Genomic DNA, 20,660 nt, shown 5'->3' with positions numbered 1-20,660 from the left:
GGAAAATAAAGTTGAAAAAAATGTGAATGTGTGATTTTAGGTAATTTTTTTAAACATCTGGTGCATGCCACTGGGTAAACACGCCTGAATACATATTTGGCAACCTCTATCGACTTCAACAATACCAAATATGTGTGCATTTCTTACACGCTGGGCGCAAGGTGGCGCTTACATAGAATGGTGCGCAAACTGGCTCTTAGAGAAAAAATTTCCAAAGTTGGTTCGCTGACACCATACGACCATTACAGATGTTGTGGCGTTCCCAGTCCACAAAGACTGATTGCCTATCCTCAGGCCTCAGGCGAAAAACACGGCAAAAAATTTCAGGCAGGTCTGCCTGCAAAATACTCCATGTACAGGTTGTCCAACCAAAGATCGTGATCCCATAGCCTACAACGCAAGTAATGAAAGTCAATGTGGTCGCGTTGCGACCTGCAAGTAAGGCTGGGTTCACACGACATATTTTCAGATGTAAACGAGGCGTTTTAAGCCTCGATTTACGTTTGAAAATACGGCTCAAATACGTCGGCAAACATCTGCCCATTCATTTGAATGGGTTTGCCGACGTACTGTGCCGACGACCTGTCATTTACGCGTCGCTGTCAAACGACGACGCGTAAAAAAGACGGCTCGTCAAAAGAAGTGCAGGACACTTCTTCAGACGTAATTTGAGCCGTTTTTCATTGATTCCAATGAAGAACAGCTTCAAATTACGGCCGTAATTGACGCCTCGCAAAACGCGAGTACATGCAATTACGTCTGAAATTACGGAGCTGTTTTCTCCCAATTTTGATCCAATTTTGGAAACTACACCCCTCAATTAATTCATTTATGGTTGTTGTTATTATTTTGACCCCACAGTTTTTTCACAGCACGTATTTAAATTGGGCTGTGAAATTAACAAAATGAAATTTTTCCCAATAAGATGTAATTTTTGATAAAAATTTCTTATTTTCACAGGGAAAAAATACCCCATTTTTTTGCCCAATTTATCCTGAGTGCGGCAATACCCTATTTGTGGTGATAAACTGCCGTTTGGGACCATGGGTGGGCTTAGAAGGAAAGGAGTGCTATGTGTTTTTTGAAAGTCCAGATTTTGCTGGATTGGTTCTCGGGTGCCATGTCGCATTTGCAGAGCCCCAGAGGTATCAATGCAATGGAAACCCACCAGAAGTCACCCCATTTTGGAAACTACACCCCTCAAGGATTTCATTTATCGGTGTTGTGACAATTTAGACCCCACAGTTTTTTCACAGAATTTATTTGAATTGGGCTGTGAATAATATTTTTTTTCCAATAATATGTAGTTTTGCCTCAAAATGTCTTATTTTCACAACGAATAAAATACCCCATTTTGCTGCCCAATTTGTCCTGAGTGTGGCAATACCCCATTTGTGGTGATAAACTGCCGTTTGGGACCATGGGAGGGCTCAGAAGGAAAGGACCACCATTTGGCCTACTGGGGATTTTCTGGTGCTAAGTCATGTATGCAGAAGCCCCTGGGGTATCAGTACAGTTGAAACCCCCGAGAAGTGAGCCCATTTTCAAAACTAAACCCCTTAAGGCATTCATCTAGAGGTGTAGTGGGCATTTTAACCCCACAGGTACTGTGTAAAAGATAATGCGCAGCAGATGGTGCAGAGTGAGATTTGCAATTTTCTATACATATATGCCAATTCATTGTCCGATATATTGTGCCGAGCATGTGCCACCGGAGACATACACCCCATAAACACTAATGTGGGTTCTCCCGGGTATGGCAATACCCTACAAGTGGTTGTCAACAGCTGCCTGGGCACACGGCAGGGCTCAGAAGGGAAAGATGAGGGGGATAAGCTGTGCGGAGTGCATCAGGGTAAGTAAAACTGGGGTAGATTAAAAATCAAGGGATATATCATACATTTTAAAATACTTTCATACAGAGCCCTGGTTTTTCGGGACATGTGTCACATTGATCATATTGTATCCTTCCTTATCCCCCCCCCCCCCTTATAGCAGACTTTGCACCTCTTTGACTTTTTCCCTTCTTGCCAGTTTGGGGAACTTCTCCTGGAAAGTGTTGCCCTCGTACGATGCATCTGGCCTCGTTTTCAGAAGAACTGGGTGCCCCCTCTTCTTGGTCCCTAAAGATTAGGTTCTTGATAACCACCTCTTTAAATTCCAGGAAAGTTCACCTCTGGCCTGCACATCGACGTAGTACATACGCATTGCACAATACCATCTGTATGATGTGCACGGCCAGTTTCTTATACCACACCCTCAATTTCCGCATGGAATTGTAGGGCTTCAGGACTTGATCTGACAAGTCCACCCCTACCATGTACCTATTGTAGTCCAGGATGCAGTCTGGTTTGGGGGTCTCTGTACTGGTACCTCGTACTGGTACATGGATACTGGTGTGGCCATGTATTGTGGTCAATACAAGGACATCTCTCTTGTCCTTGTACTTGACACACAATATGTTGCTGCTAGAATGTGCCCTGCTCTCACCCCTTCTGAGTGTTTGCCCAAGCAGAGTATTAGGGAGGCCTCTCAGATTTCTTCTAGCAGTGCCACATGCCGCAGTACTTCTGGAAGCGAGGCACTTGAAGAGTGGGACGCTGGTATAAAAATTATCCAGGTAGAGGCGGTAACCCTGGTCCAGCAGTGGGTGCACCAAATCCCACACAATTTTTGCATTAACTCCCAGTAAGGGGGAGGGGCATTCTGGGGGCTGAATACTGCTATCCGTCCTTTCATATATCCTAAATTTGTACGTATACCCTAATGCACTCTCGCACAGCTTATACATCTTCACGCCATACCTTGCCCTCTTACTCGGCAGGTACTGGCGGAATTGAAGCCTCCCTTTAAAATGTACCAGGGACTCATCAACAGAAATACACTTCTCAGGGGTGTATGCTTGGGCAAACCGGGCACTGAAATGGTCTAATAGGGGTCTCAGTTTATACAAACGGTCAAAACTGGGGTAATCTCGGGGTGGGCACTGCTCATTATCAGTATAATGTAAGACGCAAAGTATTGCCTCATAACGCATCCTGAACATGGCCATACGGTACATCGGGTGTGGTATAAGATGTCCGTGCTCCAGTAGGTCCAAATGGACGGCTTTTTCAGAAGCCCCATTTTCAAGTGAAGTCGCCAGAACTTGCCCAACTCTGTTGCATCTACAGGGGTCCACCTGTGGGATTGGGCATAAAATGATGTGGGGTTCTTAGTAATATACTGTTGGGCATATAAATTTGACTGGGAAACCATAAGCTCTATAAAGTCATCAGTGAAGAAGAACTTGAAAAAGTCAATTTCACTGAGCTCTGCCGTATTAAATTTGATCCCCGGGCTGCCCGTGTACTCAGGGATTTGGGGCTCATAAATGTCTGGTGTGGGGGTCCAAATGGGGTCACGTCACTCTGGGGTTTCAACTGCGGAGGGGTCACTTCGCTTGGGGGTTTCAACTGCGGCGGGGTCATTTTGCTCAGGTGTTTCAACTGTAGTCTCCTAGGGTGTTCCTGTTCTTCATCACTGGATGAGGAGGTGGATAAATAAAACGGAGTCTCACCATCCGACGAGTCTGTGTCGGAGGCAAGAAATTAATATGCCTCTTCGGCAGTAAATGTCCGTTGGGACATGTTTGTTTGCTTCCCTAACTAGAAGCAATAGGCTGCTATCTAAACCAGCTAAAAAAATTGGTGTTTTTATAGAACGAGTGGGCTTCCCTGAGACTAAACCTAACTAAGGCGAGGGTTCCTAACACTAAACCTAACTAGATTTTATTTGAACTTCCCTGAGACTAAATCTAACTACGGTGACTATTCTCTGACACTAAACCTAACTAGATTATTCCGAGCTTCCCTGACACTAAACCTAACTACGGTGACGGGTGCCTGAAACTAAACCTAACTAGATTATTCCGAGCTTCCCTGACGCTAAACCTAACTACGGTGATGGACCCGTAATGCTAGATCTTACTATGTTGACGGATTCCTGACGATAAATTCCCTAAAGATAAACCTAACTATGCTTTTTGATGGTTCCCTGACACTAACTAACTCTAATACTAAACTAACCAGTTAAATTGTCTAAACAAACAAATTTTATTTATTTTTTTACATTTTTATATATTTTTTTGTTTTATATATTTTATAAAGAAAAAAAAGAAAAAAATAATCCCCAAGGACCAAGACATTGGTCCTGAAGACTAAGAAGTGGTCAGTGATAGGAGATCACTGACCAAAAAGGTGGGGGAAACACAAGGAGGAAGGGTACAGGAGTGGGTAGTGGATGGGGGAGGTGGGAAGCAGAAATAAGCAAAAAAAAGTTTTATTTTTTTTACTTTTTTTGCACTTTGCTCTTCTCTCTCTATTCTCATAACCGCTCTGAATGCCTCGCTATCTCCAACAAAGGCGTTCAGGGCGGTTGCAGCAGGATGTGATGTCGGGGAGAGGAAGTGAAGAGACCGATCACTGCTATTGGACAGTTATTCACTGACTGACCAATAGCGGCGATCGAGGAGGCGGGACCATCACGACAGGTCCCGGCGTATTGAGCTGTGATAGCCTGCTGTCCGAAACAGCAGCTGTCACAGCTCGTGAACGCGCCGGCGAAAAATAGCGATGCATTTTCCCCGTGACGTACTATTCCGTCACTGAGCGCGAACGGTGCGGTCAGCATGACGGAATGGTACGTCACTGAGCGTGAAGGGGTTAAAGGGGTTTTATGACATATCCACTAGGATATCCACAGGATATGTCATAAATGTCAGATAGATGCGGGTCCACCTCTTGGACCCGCACCTATCTCTAGAACAGGGCCCCGACATAGTAGTGAATGGCAGTTACATAACTACCATTCAATTCTATGGGACTTAAAGAAACGGTGTAGCTCACGACTATACAAACTTTTTTATGGTCAGATTTCATCTGATTCAGCTACAACACAGAGCGGCAGAACGGGGTTTAGGGGGCCCCATTCTGGAGATAGGTGCGGGTCCCTGAGATGATGGGACTTCCATCTATTTGACATTTATGACATATCCCGTGGATATGTCATAAATGTCTCTCATGGGAAAACCCCTTATAGCAAAGAAAGACCTCAAGAAAAAAACGTGAAAAAGGAGCACATGGGGAAGGGGATTATAAATGAAGAGAAGCACAGGGGGAAGGGGATTATAAATGAAGAAGAGCACAGGGGGAGGGGATTATAAGTAAAGAGGGGCACAGAGGGAAGGGGATTATAAGTAAAGAGGGGCACAGAGGGAAGGGGATTATAAGTGAAGAGGAGCACAGGGGGAAGGGGATTATAAATGAAGAGGAGCACAGGTGGAAAACCCCTTATAGCAAAGACAGACCTGAAGAAAAAAAATTGAGAAAGGAGCACAGGGGGAAGGGGATTATAAATGAGGAGGAGCACAGGGGGAAGGGGATTATAAATGAGGAGGAGCACAGAGGGAATGGGATTATAAATGAAGAGAAGCACAGGACGAAGGGGATTATAAATGAAGAGGAGCACAGGTGGAAAACCCCTTATAGCAAAGACAGACCTCAAGAAAAAAAAGTGAAAAAGGAGCACAGGGGGAAGGGGATTATAAGTGAAGAGGAGCACGGGGAAGGGGATTATAAATGAGGAGGATCACAGGGGGAAGGGGATTATAAATGAAGAGAAGCACAGGGGGAAGGGGATTATAAATGAAGAGAAGCACAGGGGGAAGGGGATAATAAATGAAGAGGGGCACAGGGGAAGGGGATTATAAATGAAGAGGAGCACAGGTGGAAGGGGATTATAAGTGAAGAGGAGCACAGGGGGAAGGGGATTATAAGTGAAGAGGAGCACAGAGGGAAGGGGATTATAAATGAAGAGGAGCACAGGGGAGGTTTATTAAGGTAGCAGCACACCTTTCAGCTGCTGTTGAGTGGAAGGAGCCTTGGTAGCAGTTCTTACCTGCCATGCTGCCACCTCTGAGATGCTGCCGGCTGCTGTCTAAGGCGAGATGCTTGTCTCGCTTCATGGTAGGTGTGGCCCTGCCATAAAGGAGTTGTACAGGATTGAAAAAAAACATGTCTGCTTTCTTCCAAAAACAGTGTCACACCCGTCCCTTTACTTCAACGGAGCTAAATTGTATACCAGAAATAATCCATTGACAGGTGTGATGCGATTTCTTGAAGAAAGCCGAGATATACAACTGCTTTAAACCAGTCAGTTATCACATTGCACAAAAAAATGCAGCCCCTAAATTGTTCACACAGAGTTTACTGCAGGCAGAAAAAATCTGCCTCAGAATTCGTTTAGGCTGGGTTCACACGACCTATTTTCAGGCGTAAACGAGGCGTATTATGCCTCGTTTTACGCCTGAAAATAGGGCTACAATACGTCGGCAAACATCTGCCCATTCATTTGAATGGGTTTGCCGATGTACTGTGCAGACAACCTGTAATTTACCCGTCGTCGTATGACAGCTGTCAAATGACGACGCGTAAAATGACTGCCTCGTCAAAGAAGTGCAGGACACTTCTTTGGACGTTTTTGGAGCCGTTTTCTCATAGACTCCAATGAAAACAGCTCCAAAAACGGACGTATAAAACGCTGCGAAAAACGCCGCGAAAAACGCGAGTTGCTCAAAAAACGTCTGAAAATCAGGGGCTGTTTTCCCTTGAAAACAGCTCCGTATTTTCAGACGTTTTTGGTCACTACGTGTGCACATACCCTAATGCATGTGGAGATGTATATTTATCTGTGCTATTTTTATATGGTTTTATTAGTTGGTCTTGCTAACCACTATGTTACCTGTTATTAAAAAATAGAGCCCTGCATATAAATGTTTTAAAACATTTTGACATTATTTGCCAATTCCTCAAAAGTATTCCCAATTAAAAATTTCAAATGGTTAAAAGTGAAGATAAATGGTTGTAGAGATTTACTGCAGTGTCCTTCAGCGAGCTGCTTCTGCAAAATCCTGCAAACCACGTCGATAAATTTAGTCCGGTTCCTGACAAGGTTCTCCAATTACTATCAACAGATCAAGATGGATTGGAGACAGCTTATCTAAAGAGGGAAAAAGAAATCCTGCCCTCGTCCTGATCACTTATAGGAAGGACTGACAGATAATGGTGTTTGTTAATTACTAAACAGCTACATCTCATTTTACTTGATTGGAAATAACATTGTCGGATTTTATTTCAGGCAGTTACCTTTAGAAAGCAACCGCTTACGGCTTGTCCAGTCAATAGAGGATACCGATTGTTTCATTGTAACTAAGAAGTTGATATTTGAGGAATCGTGGGGTTGGCCATGTGTTGTTATTTAGCAGCAGATATGGACTACTACATAGACCTTGATACAACAAATCACATGCAAAACCATCTAAACATGTCTTTAGATAAGTAGCGGCACTTCCATATAAGTAATACAGAAAACTGCATAGCTCAAAAAATAGATAAATAACTACATATGAATAAACTGTAAATACTTAATAAATGTAATTTAAAAAATATTACAGATAACCTTATAGTTCACTATAGAATAAAATGAAATGCTTGAGTAAGCTAAAACTAAATGTATTTTTTATTTTTATCTTGTTACCAATATGACATTCTAGGTAAATGTTGAGGGCTTAGAAAGTGGAGCTCCACATTTGTGCCCATCTTAAAAGGGTTTTACCATCATAAACATTTATGGCATATCAATAGGATATGACATAAATGTCTGATCGGTGGCAGCACAACCACTGTTGATGAGAACCTGTGTGCCCGATCCACCACTCCTGTGAAGAGGTTGTATGATAACTCCATTATATCTTTCATTGTAGTGAATGTAAGAAACAAACAGCTGAATTGTCTAATATAATAATATTAATGGAAATACTCTTATTAAAAGTGGGAGTATTTAAGTTCCCTGACACTTCAGTGCAGAAGAAGAACTGCAAAAAATGGCCAATTTCAGTTAATCAGAAATGTAATTTCCTCACACTGACTGTCGACATTCGTTCCAGAAATAAGACCTCACACACACTGTAATGCGGTGTACATGGGCAAGCGTGGCAATATCGAGAGTGCACCACAAGTCCATATTATGGACTCGTAGGCGCCTCGTGTGCCACGTTGTGGTGCCTCTCTGAGAAACTGTATACGCTTTTCTAGACGCAATACAGTATTTCTAGGGTAGAATACCAGAAGACCCCTGTAATAAGGCATGGATTTAAGCATGCCACAGTTTTGTTTCTCATGGATTCTCGCAGAATCTTTGAGTAAAGTATACTAACCTGCACTTTATGTGGTTATGATTATAAATTAGGTCAGGGATTGGCAATTACGGATTACATTTAGAGAGTTACTGTATTATAGGGTAATATGGAAGATTAGGGATAGTTTAAGAATTATAAATTATGTATACATAAAGTTTATAAGTATATACGTAGATACTTGAACTTTCATGTATATTTTGCTAGGATTATGCAAATAATTGAATTTGAACATAGCAGCGGGATTGTATAAAAGTTTGGTGGCTAAATAATAATTTTGCATAGATCTCTACTTTGGGTGTGTTCACAGCAGCGTCACCCTTCCATTCATGGGTACTGTCAGACTTTTCCGTCAGAGGAACCCATGAACGAATAGGCAAGTGGAAACGATAGTTTACGTTTGCATTACCATTGATTTCAACGGAGAACGGAGACAAACGGAAACAATTTGCAATGGAAGCATTACCATTGAAATCAATGGTAATGCAAACGGAAGCTATGGTTTCCATTCGCCTTTTCCGGTCATGGGTTCCTCCGATGAAAAGATCTGATGGAACCCATGAATGGAAACCAATGCTGATGTGAACACGCCCTTACTGGAAAGATATAGTTTTTGTTTAAAAAAAATAACTTTTTTACTTTGTATAGTTCATGCTTTCATAACATTTGCATGAAAAACTCAGCTGTTGCATACTGGCAGTTTTGACAGTTTTGTATACACATGTGCGTGAATTTAGACTTCTGAAGTATGTATGAACTCCTGATTTTGTTTTTGTTTTTTCATAAGAGTTGTGCCTGAGTAAATGTTTTAATCGAAAACATCAATTTTAAAGCAATTATTTTCTCAAAATCCGTGTCTTTTGACAAATCTTTAAATAGTTGAAATAGTTTAGAGAAAATAGCTGGATACCCCCTATATCCTGGCCTCATACGTTTTACTTAGAATACTGGCCAACTACAATCTACCTCTTCTTCATTGTGTTCTTTAATTTTCCTTGGAATTGTAAAATAATTAATTGGAAATGTAGTATTGACAAGACCACTTTATAAATGTGTTAATTATTTTGACAAGAAGGGTTTGTTTTAATTACATATTATACCCGAACTGATATTGACTCCTAATACTCTAACTGAATGGATAATGTATCAATGCTTAAATGTCAATAGTGCACAGTGACAAATGGAGATAAATCTTGAGATAAATGTACTAAATGTATAGCAGTCTCAGAGCCAGCAATATGCTGGATAAAGATAGAAAGAAAACTGTTTGATGCTAAGCATTATGTGAACTTTTAAACTATATATATATGTATATATATATATATATATATATATATATATATACATACATATACTGTATATACGTTGTGTAGGTCCCCCTCGTGCCGCCAAGACAGCTCTGACTTGTCGAGGCATGGACTCCACAAGACCTCTGAAGGTGTCCTGTGGTATCTAGCACCAAGACGTTAGCAGCAGTTCCTTTAAGTCCCGCAAGGGGGGGGCTCCATGGATCGGACTTGTTTTTCCAGCACATCCCACAAATGTTCCATTGGATTAAGATCTGGAGACTTTGGAGTCCAAGTCAACACTTTGATCTCTTTGTCATGTTTCCCAAACCATTCCAGAACAATTTTTGCATAGTGACAGGGTGCATTATCCTGCTGAAAGGGACCAATGCCATTAGGGAATACTTTTGCTATGAAAGGGTGTAACAATGTTTAGGTAGATAGTACATGTCAAAATAACATCCACATGGATGCCAGGACGCAAGTTTGAACATTGTTCAGAGCATCACACTCCCTCTGCCAGCTTGCCTTCTTCCGATAGTGGCATCTCTTTCCTAGGTAAGTGAGGCACATGAACCCGGCCATCCATATAATGTACAAGAAAACATGATTCATCAGACCAGGCTACCTTCTCCTATTGCTCCATGGTCCAGTTCTAATTCTCACGTGCCTATTGTGGGCACTTCTGGCAGTGGACAGGGATCAGCATCGGAAGTCTCACTAGTCTGCAGCTATGCAGCGCCAAAGAAAACAAGCTCTGATGCACTGTATTCTGACACCTTTCATAGCCAAATCCATGATTTATTTTTTTTTAAAAGAGCTTCCAGTAATGTAAAATAATAAAAGAAGTAACACTCACCTTATCAATCCCCTGCCTCTCCTGCACCACTGCTTACCAGGTTCCCCACCCACCGATCTCTGTTCTCTCTGCTCCAGCAATGACGTGTCAATCACTGGCTGTAGCGGTGACATGACGACGTGTCGACACCACTGAGGTTACATGTCATGTCAACACTTTATCTCTGGAGCAGGAAGTACAGAGACCGATGGGGAACATGGGAGGCAGTGGAACAGGAGCGGCAGGGGATTGATAAGGTGAGTATTACTTCTTTTGCTATTTTACACCATTGGAAGCTATTTCATACAAATTAATGGGGTTGAACAATCTCTTTAACTTTTTCAGCAATTTGTGCTGCAGTAGCACAAATTGCCTCTGATTGGACCAGAAGGCTGACCTTCACTCCTCACACGCATCAATGAGCCTTAGGCGCTTATGACCCTGAGATTGGTTCACTGATTGTCCTTCCATATACCACTTTTGGTAGGTACTTACCACTGCATACCAGCCACAAGAACCGCCATTTTGGAGATGCTCTGAAACAGTCGTCTAGCTTTAATAATTTGGCCTTTGTCAATAGCTCAGATCCTTACGGTTGCCCATTTTTACTGCTTCAAACACAGCAACTTCAAGAACTGACTGTTCACCTTCTGCCTAATATATCCCACGCCTTGATACGTGCAATCGTTACAAGATAATAGCCAATGTTATTCATTTCATCTGTCAGTGGTTTTAATGTTATGGCTGAATGATATATCTATATCTATATATATATATATATATATATATATATCTAAAACAATGAATGCACATATATATATTTATATATATATATATATATATATATATATATATACAAACACTATCGTTCAAAAGTTTGGGGTCAACCAGACAATTTTGTGTTTTCAAATGAGTTGCAAAATGACTAGAAAATATACTCAAGACATTGACAAGGTTAGAAATAATGATTTTTATTTCAAATAATAATTTTCTCCTTCAAACTTTGCTTTCTAGCTGTAAATTTGCTGAGGTAATCGGGAGAAATTTCACCCCATGCTTCCAGAAGCCCCTCCCACAAGTTGGATTGGCTTGATGGGCACTTCTTGCGTACCATACTGTCAAGCATACGGTCCCACAACAGCTCTATGGGGTTTAGGTCTGGTGACTGCGCTGGCCACTCCATTACAGATAGAATACCAGCTGCCTGCTTCTTCCCTAAATAGTTCTTGCATAATTTGGAGGTGTGCTTTGGGTCATTGTCCTGTTGTAGGATGAAATTGGCTCCAATCAAGCACTGTCCACAGGGTATGGCATGGCGTTGCAAAATGGAGTGATAGCCTTCCTTATTCAAAATCCCTTTTACCATGTACAAATCTCCCACTTTACCAGCACCAAAGCAACCCCAGACCATCACATTACCTCCACCATGCTTGACAGATGGCGTCAGGCACTCTTCCAGCATCTTTTCAGTTGTTCTGCGTCTCACAAATGTTCTTCTGTGTGATCTAAACACCTCAAACTTCGATTCGTCTGTCCATAACACTTTATTCCAATCTTCCTCTGTCCAATGTCTGTGTGCTTTTGCCCATATTAATCTTTTCCTTTTATTAGCCAGTCTCAGATATGGCTTTTTCTTTGCCACTCTGACCTGAAGGCCAGCATCCCGGAGTCGCCTCTTCACTGTAGACATTGACACTGGCGTTTTGCGGGTACTATTTGATGAAGCTGCCAGTTGAGGACCTGTGAGGTGTCTATTTCTCAAACTAGAAACTCTAATGTACTTGTCTTGTTGCTTAGTTGTGCAGCGGGGCCTCCCACTTCTTCTCTTTCTACTCTGGTTAGAGCCTGTGTGTGCTGTCCTCTGAAGGGAGTAGTACACACCGTTGTATTGTAGGAAATCTTCAGTTTCTTGGCAATTTCTCGCATGGATTAGCCTTCATTTCTAAGAACAAGAATAGACTGTCGAGTTTCACATGAAAGCTCTCTTTTTCTAGCCATTTTGAGAGTTTAATCGAACCCACAAATGTAATGCTCCAGATTCTCAACTAGCTCAAAGGAAGGTCAGTTTTATAGCTCCTCTAAACAGCAAAACTGTTTACAGCGGTGCTAACATAATTGCACAAGGGTTTTCAAGTGTTTTCTAATCATCCATTAGCCTTCTAACACAGTTAGCAAACACAATGTACTATTAGAACACTGGAGTGATGGTTGCTGGAAATGAGCCTCTATACACCTATGTAGATATTGCATTAAAAACCAGACGTTTGCAGCTAGAATAGTCATTTAGCACATTAACAATGTATAGAGTGTATTTCTGATTAATTTAACGTTATCTTCATTGAAAAAAACTGTGCTTTTCTTTAAAAAATAAGGAAATTTTTAAGTGACCCTAAACTTTTGAACGGTAGGGTGTATGTATATATATATATATATATATATATATATATATATATATATATATATACATTGTAATCAGCATTTATGCATAAATATGAAATATGAAGTTAGAGCCTATTTTTATCAATTGCCCCAACTGCATTTTCCATTTGGAAACCAGAGAAAACTAGAGGCCATATACCAGCTCTATTGAGCTGCAAAGACTTATTCAAATATTGATGAGCCTAAAAAAATGAAATGGTTATACCCAACTGGAAGTAGATAGCACATGGACCCTCTAAGTGCATCTGATTGGAAAAGAGGACTTGGATGCATTCCAGTGCATATCACATACCAATACTTGCACCTTTGAATTACTGAGGATAGAACCCTTTCATTGGTTACATTGGTGATTAACGGGATCTGCTTTAGGGCTTGTCCACACGTAACGATTTTGCGGACAGAAAGTACGCAGCAGAATACAGTAGCAGCAAAGGGGGTGAGATTTAACAAATCTCATCCACATGCTGCGTAAAATTTCCAACCAGAAATTCACCTCCGGTGAGAATTTTTCGTACCGCAGGATGTCAATTCCTGCTGCGGAAAGTGGACTGAATTGCTGCGTTTTTCAGAGGAGATATCACCATCTCCCACCATTGAAAGAACGCAGAAAAATTTGCACCATTTTCTGCAGTAAAAAAACACATGAAATGGTGCGGTTTTTACGCAGCGGAATTTCTGCTAGTTTCTGCGGAATTGCTGCAGAAATTTTCTGCAGCAATTCCATTACGTCTGGACAAGCCCATAAGTAGACACTTACACACAACAAGATCAAGCAGCCTAAGGCCTTATTCACACGAACGTGTATTACGTCCGTGATACGCGCGTGAAAATCACACGGACCTATGTTAGTGAATGGCGTCATTCACACAGTCCATGATTTTCACGCAGCGTATGTCCACTGCGTAAAACTCACGACATGTCCTATACTTGGCCATTTTTCGCGCATCACGCACCCATTGAAGTCAAATCGTGCATGGCACATGGAAGCACTTCTGTGTGACGCGCCTGATTCGCGCAAAAGTAGATAAAGAAATTAAGGAAAAAATAAAAGCACTTCCTTCATTTATTTTTCAAAACTTCTAAACCGCGTGTCATAAGCATGGCATATGCGTGAAAATCATTCAGCCATGCAGCACATACTGATGACACACGCAACTGCAACGCGCAAAAAACACAGCATTTTTTGCGCGCGCAAAACGCACACTTTCGTGTGAATAAGGCCTAAGGCTGGATTCACACGAGCATGTTCCGTCTGTAAAGGACGCAACGTATTTCGGCCGCAAGTCCCGGACCAAACACACTGCAGGGAGACGGGCTCCTAGCATCATAGTTATGTACGACGCTAGGAGTCCCTGCCTCTCCGTGGAACTACTGTCCCATACTGAAAACATGATTACAGTACGGGACAGTTGTCCTGCAGCGAGGCAGGGACTCCTAGCATCGTACATAAGTATGATGCTAGGAGCCCAGCTCCCTGCAGTGTGTCCGGTCCGGGACTTCCAGCCAAAATACTTTCCGTCCTTTACGGACCGAACATGGTCGTGTGAATCCAGCCTAATAACTAATACAAACTGCAGTTATCTTGAGATCTATTTTTACAGTCTGGAGCTTGTTTTCCAGAAAATATTTTATTGTTTTTAATTTTCCCTGGATTTAAGTGCGCCCTTTTCACATTCTGTGCTCCAAGAACAAAATCCATACCATAAAATTTGCTAGATAAAAAGAAAGTAAATGTGCTGATATGTCTTGGCTTATTAAAGTTCTAATATGGTATTTATGAGTTCATAGGTGTATGAAACGTGATATTAAAGTCCATGTAAATATGTAACATTTAGGCATCTCTGTGAGTGCTATACTGTAGTTTGGAAGTTCTGCAATGTACAATTTCATATCTGGACAGATCGCTCAGATAGCGAAACTGTTTCTTCTATTAGGCTACATGCACACGTTGTGTATTTTGCTGCGTGTTTTCACACGCAGCAAAACCGCAGGAAAGTGCAAGAAATTTGCAGGAAAAAAACTTACCTGAAGGTGCTTTTATTGATGTGTTTTTCGGTGCAGTTTTTAATTAAGTTTTGCTGCATATTTCTGTAGAACTACAGGAATAGAATTTGCAAGCGGAATCACGAGATAAATTGACATGCTGCGGTTTCGAAAGTACGCAACGCGGGTCAATTTACGTCTCGAAAAATAGTGCAGCGTGGACATGAGATTCCCTGGGATCGCATTGTCTATGCTGGTACTGTATTATGCTGCGGTTTTGCCACATGCAAATAAGCGCGCCAAAACCGCACGTAATACGCATCGTGTGCATTGACCCTTATAGTTTTGATATGTTTGTTTTTTAAGATTAATGATAAATTGCTGAGGCCAGGAGTATGATTGAAGAAGAATATAACAACTCCAGGTGTAAAGGATCTGCCAGGCACAGCTTCGGGGTTAACTCCCATAATTAATCAGTCAGCACCTGAATCTACATCCCTGAGACTGACTCCAGCTTCCACCACTCAGGCTGGCAGGCTTAGGAGTGGGAGAGCCTATCGCAACCTGGCCAGACTCAGCTAGCTCCCGCCCTCGGTCCATTTAAGCCTGCCCTTCCTGTCCCTCGGTGCTTGTGATTCTTTTCGTGTGGTTTCCTGGCCCAGCTACAGCTCCTTCTATTTTGATCCTGCTCCATACAGACCCTGGCTTACTGACTACTCTTCTGCTCTTCGTTTGGTACCTCGCACACTCCTGGCTTGACTCGGCTCGTTCACCACTCTGGTTGCTCACGGTGTTGCCGTGAGCAACTGCCCCTTTCCCTTTCTTGTATTCCCTTGTATGTTTGTCGTGTTTGTCGTGCACTTACTGAGCGCAGGGACCGCCGCCCAGTTGTACCCCGTCGCCTAGGGCGGGTCGTTGCAAGTAGGCAGAGACAGAGTGGCGGGTAGACTAGGGCTCACTTGTCCGTTTCCCTACCCCCCGTCATTACACCAGGGTTCTTCCCCCAAGAGATCTGACACCAATTCTACCTAGATATTTAATGTAGCAGCAGGGATTTTGGTAAACTAAGCGGCGTGTTCAACTTTTATAGAAGCTGTAGTGGCTGTTGTTTCTATTGTCACTTTATGTCAGCTGATGTAGCCGATGCCAGTGCTGTTAATATATCAGTTGATATACTGAATTGGATGAATGTAGAGATGGTCCAAGCTAAATTAAATAAAATAAATGTGCACAAGGCCCCGGGACCAGATGGGTTACACCCTAGAATTCTTAAAGAGCTTAGTTCAGTTATTTCTGTCCCCCTTTTCATAATATTCAGAGAATCTCTAGTGACTGGTATAGTGCCAAGGGACTGGCGCAGCGCAAATGTGGTGCCTAATTTCAAAAAGGGCTCTAGGTCTTCCCCAGGTAATTATAGACCAGTAAGCTTAACATCCATCGTGGGGAAAATGTTTGAGGGGCTATTGAGGGACTATATACAGGATTATGTGACAATAAATAGCATTATAAGTGACAGCCAGCACGGTTTTACTAAGGACAGAAGTTGTCAAACTAACCTAATCTGTTTTTATGAAGAGGTGAGCAGAAGTCTAGACAGAGGGGCCGCTGTGGATTTAGTGTTTTTGGACTTTGCAAAGGCATTTGACACTGTCCCCCATAGACGCCTAATGGGTAACTTACGGACTATAGGTTTAGAAAATATAGTTTGTAATTGGATTGAGAATTGGCTCAAGGACCGTATCCAGAGAGTTGTGCTCAATGATTCCTTCTCTGAATGGTCACCGGTTATAAGTGGAGTACCCCAGGGTTCAGTGCTGGGACCACTATTATTCAACTTATTTATTAATGATATAGAGGATGGGATTAATAGCACTATTTCTATTTTTGCAGATGACACCAAGCTATGTAATATAGTTCAGTCTATGGAAGATGTTCATGAATTGCAGGCAGATTTAAACAAACTAAGTGTTTGGGCGTCCACTTGGCAGATGAAGTTTAATGTATATAAATGTAAAGTTATGCATCTGGGTACCAACAACCTGCATGCATCATATGTCCTAGGGGGAGCTACACTGGCGGATTCACTTGTTGAGAAGGATCTGGGTGTACTTGTAAATCATAAACTCAATAACAGCATGCAGTGTCAATCAGCTGCTTCAAAGGCCAGCAGGATATTGTCGTGTATTAAAAGAGGCATGGACTCGCGGGACAGGGATGTAATATTACCACTTTACAAAGCATTAGTGAGGCCTCATCTAGAATATGCAGTTCAGTTCTGGGCTCCAGTTCATAGAAAGGATGCCCTGGAGTTGGAAAAAATACAAAGAAGAGCAACGAAGCTAATTAGGGGCATGGAGAATTTAAGTTATGAGGAAAGATTGAAAGAATTAAACCTATTTAGCCTTGAAAAAAGACGACTAAGGGGGGACATGATTAACTTATATAAATATATTAATGGCACATACAAAAAATATGATGAAATCCTGTTCCTTGTAAAACCCCCTCAAAAAACAAGGGGGCACTCCCTCCGTCTGGGGAAAAAAAGGTTCAAGCTGCAGAGGCGACAAGCCTTCTTTACAGTGAGAACTGTGAATCTATGGAATAGCCTACCGCAGGAGCTGGTCACAGCAGGGACAGTAGATGGCTTTAAAAAAGGGTTAGATAATTTCCTAGAACAAAAAAATATTAGCTCCTATGTGTAGAAATTTTTCCTTCCCTTTTCCCTTCCCTTGGTTGAACTTGATGGACATGTGTCTTTTTTCAGCCGTACTAACTATGTAACTATGTAACTATGTAATGTACACCTTTCCACTGACATTGCTTCCTAAATGTAATATTAAGACACTTTCCAATTAGTCTTCCTTCTGCAGGAGGAGAAAGGGGGTTTACACACTCCTCAACATCAGTGCCTGACAGCACAAGGCATTAGAGAACCCTCATGGGCTATAGGAGAAAGCAGTACAGGAGTGAAGCGGTGCTGATACTTCAGAGCTAGTGAAGGCAGCATCATCCTGGAGTCACAGATTTAACATGTATTACCCACATGAGAAGAGCCTGAAACTAGCAGTAGGTTGAAAACTATATAGGAGGGGGGGGGGGGGGTCTGGCAATAAATGTACGGAGATTGTGGCCTGAAACCTTGTGCAACTTTTTTTTAACTCAAGGTCACCAATACCAATAATATAATATATAAAAGTATTTGGCAAATGTGTCCATAGCCTTTAAAACAAGCAGGTAGAACTACAAAATGGCCTCACAGATTAAAAAAAAACCCTCAAGGAAACAGAATAACTCAAGGGCTTGTATTTACTGGTGATTTTTTAAATTAGGTTTTCCTGCAAAGGTTTCTTTAAAGTTCATGACATCTAAATATATTTTAAAATAATCAAGGCTTATACGAGGAGTCTCTATATGTCTTTAATAAATTTCAGAGGGTGCTTAACTAATAGCAGCAGTGCATTTAAAATGATTCTTAACTGTCTAGTGGCTATAATATGAATGCAAAAAGGCATTATGCATTATGGCTCTCGTGAATTGGTCTTACTGAAATGTCAATGTGCTAGTTATACAAGTTTGTTACTATTTTCGGTATATGTAATAAGAATGTGGGTTTTCATATTTATTCAACGCTTTTTCATTTGTTTTTTGTTTTTTTAGGAAGCAGTGGTCAGTGTCTGGATACAGTTCAGTGATGGCTTAGTGACTCCTCTTGATATCTATGATCCTAAAGAGTTCACAATCTCTGCAACATCATTGGATGAGTCCATTGTCTCCACTCACCAGAGCAGTCCACTAAAGTGGCCAATTGTAATAGCAGAAGGTGAAGGACAAGGTCCTTTGGTGAAAATAGACTTTATGATCTCCGAGGCTTGCCAAAAATCAAAGAGAAAAAGCATTCTTGCCGTGGGAAATGGCTATATCAAAGTAAAGTTTGGGCAAAATGATGCAATTTCTCCAGGTGGAGCTGAATATGATGAGGAAGAAATAGAAAACCACACCAGTGACCGTAGGCAAAAAGTGGCAGACCCAGATCATTATGGTAATGATGGAAGATTTGATGGTTCTCTTCTAGAACGTGATAAAAGTGCCATAAGAAAAGGAAGCACCACAGAGAGATCTGTGATAAATGGCAGAATGGATGGCAATAAACATTCTGAAGACAGTCCTCTGCAAAATATCCCAATAGATTTTACCAATTTCCCTGGCCAAATGGACTTACCAAAAAGCAATGGAGAGATAGAGGATAATGATCTCATAAATGCCCCTAGGGGACTGAGCGATCTTGAGATAGGAATGTACGCTTTGCTTGGTGTTTTCTGTCTTGCTATATTAGTCTTTCTAATAAACTGTGCAACATTTGCCCTCAAATACAGGCACAAACAGCTGCCAATAGAAGGCCAAGCTAATATGACTCACTCTCATGACTGGGTATGGCTAGGTAATGAAACAGAGTTATTGGAGAGCACACCAGATGTATCCCCACAGCAAGATGAACATACTACTATCATAGATAGAGGAATTACCTTAGAAGAGAGTCATCATCTTTTTAATGGTAACTCTCAGAAGAATGTGCAAAGTCAAACTCATGGGCCAACAGAAGAAACAGAAAAAGCAATGAAAAACAAAAAAAATGATCCTCTACATTCCCCAACTTCAAAAAGAAAGCGAGTAAAATTTACTACATTTACCACTATCCCAGCTGATGACAGTTGCCCAACAGTCAACTCATTGTTGGCAGCCAATGAGGATGATATTAAGTGGGTGTGCCAAGATATTGACTTGGGAGAATCTAAGGACCTCAGAAACTATATGCAAAAGCTCAAAGATACAATATAATTTGTGTAGGGGGGGGGGGGGGGAGAAATGGCCCATATTTTGATGCCTTTGGATTTATGTTATGATGAGAAGGTTATGACACAAACTGAAAAAGACAAAATAGATGCCAAAATGAGTTTAGTTTACTAAGAAATCCCACATTAGGACAAGTTGGACTGATTTTAAAACCTGAACAACTCAGCAAACGAATGTCAAATGTACAGTGAAAATCTTGAGAGAACAAAGTAAAAATCACAAATAAAGTGGACATACCAAAAATGGTTTGTAAAAAAACGTTAAACTTAGCAAAAAAAAAAAAAAAATAGTTTTATATTTCTAAGAAATTGTAACTACAGGATGGGAAGTAACATAATATTTTCAGAAAACCAGTAAAAAAATAAGTCTAATGCTTGTTCCATTTTCTGTAAATATGTAAAAATTTAGGGAAGTGGGGGACACAGTTTTGTGTTGCCCACATTTTCAGAAAGTTACATTATATAGTAATTATCAATTAATTACATTGCACATTTAGATGCTCATCATTACTCTTCCCAAGTTCACTTATTAGGTCATTTTATGGCCTCTTACTGGAGTGGATTTAGCCCCAATATGAAGAAAATCGTGTTATGCATTCTACTTTGTTAATTGTTACAGTGTGAAATTCTGATAAAAAAATTGTAGAAACTGTAATGTTCATGTGGCAAGTCAAAAATCAATGCAAATCTTAGTTTCTCTGATGTATTCTTTTAATAACAGATTTGTTTTTTTTAAAGATAATATGTTTTCTTGATTCATTTCTCCTATAGTTATTAACTGTGTAATATTTGATCCAAGGGAGACTTGCCTCAGACACCGTAGGAAATGCATCTGTCTACTTGACGGTTGCTTGATTTTGTTGTGTGCATCTTGTTGTTAAAACATTTGAAAATGTATATACAGTATATACACACAAAGTTGCTTTTCTGGAAATGCTCATTATTTTTACCTATGGTGGTTTAGGGCTCATGCACACGGCACATGTATTCCATGGAGTTCCTCATTACGGACCCTTGTGCTCTATATGGTG

General features: G+C 41.2%; 1 protein-coding gene across 1 annotated transcript in view; it reads left to right on the top strand.

Annotated features, from left to right (window-relative positions):
* TMEM132C (transmembrane protein 132C) overlaps positions 1–19,627 on the top strand; it is a 613,640-nt gene extending 594,013 nt beyond the window's left edge. Inside the window, exon 9 of the mRNA XM_075833447.1 lies at positions 18,437–19,627. Coding sequence (XP_075689562.1) covers positions 18,437–19,615 — 1,179 coding nt within the window. The 3' untranslated portion in view covers positions 19,616–19,627. The remainder of the gene's footprint in view (positions 1–18,436) is intronic.
* The last annotated feature ends 1,033 nt before the right edge of the window (positions 19,628–20,660 follow it).

Source organism: Rhinoderma darwinii, chromosome 1, assembly GCF_050947455.1.
Source record: "Rhinoderma darwinii isolate aRhiDar2 chromosome 1, aRhiDar2.hap1, whole genome shotgun sequence".
NCBI lineage: Eukaryota > Metazoa > Chordata > Amphibia > Anura > Rhinodermatidae > Rhinoderma > Rhinoderma darwinii.
This window is presented reverse-complemented; position numbering and strand designations above follow the sequence as displayed.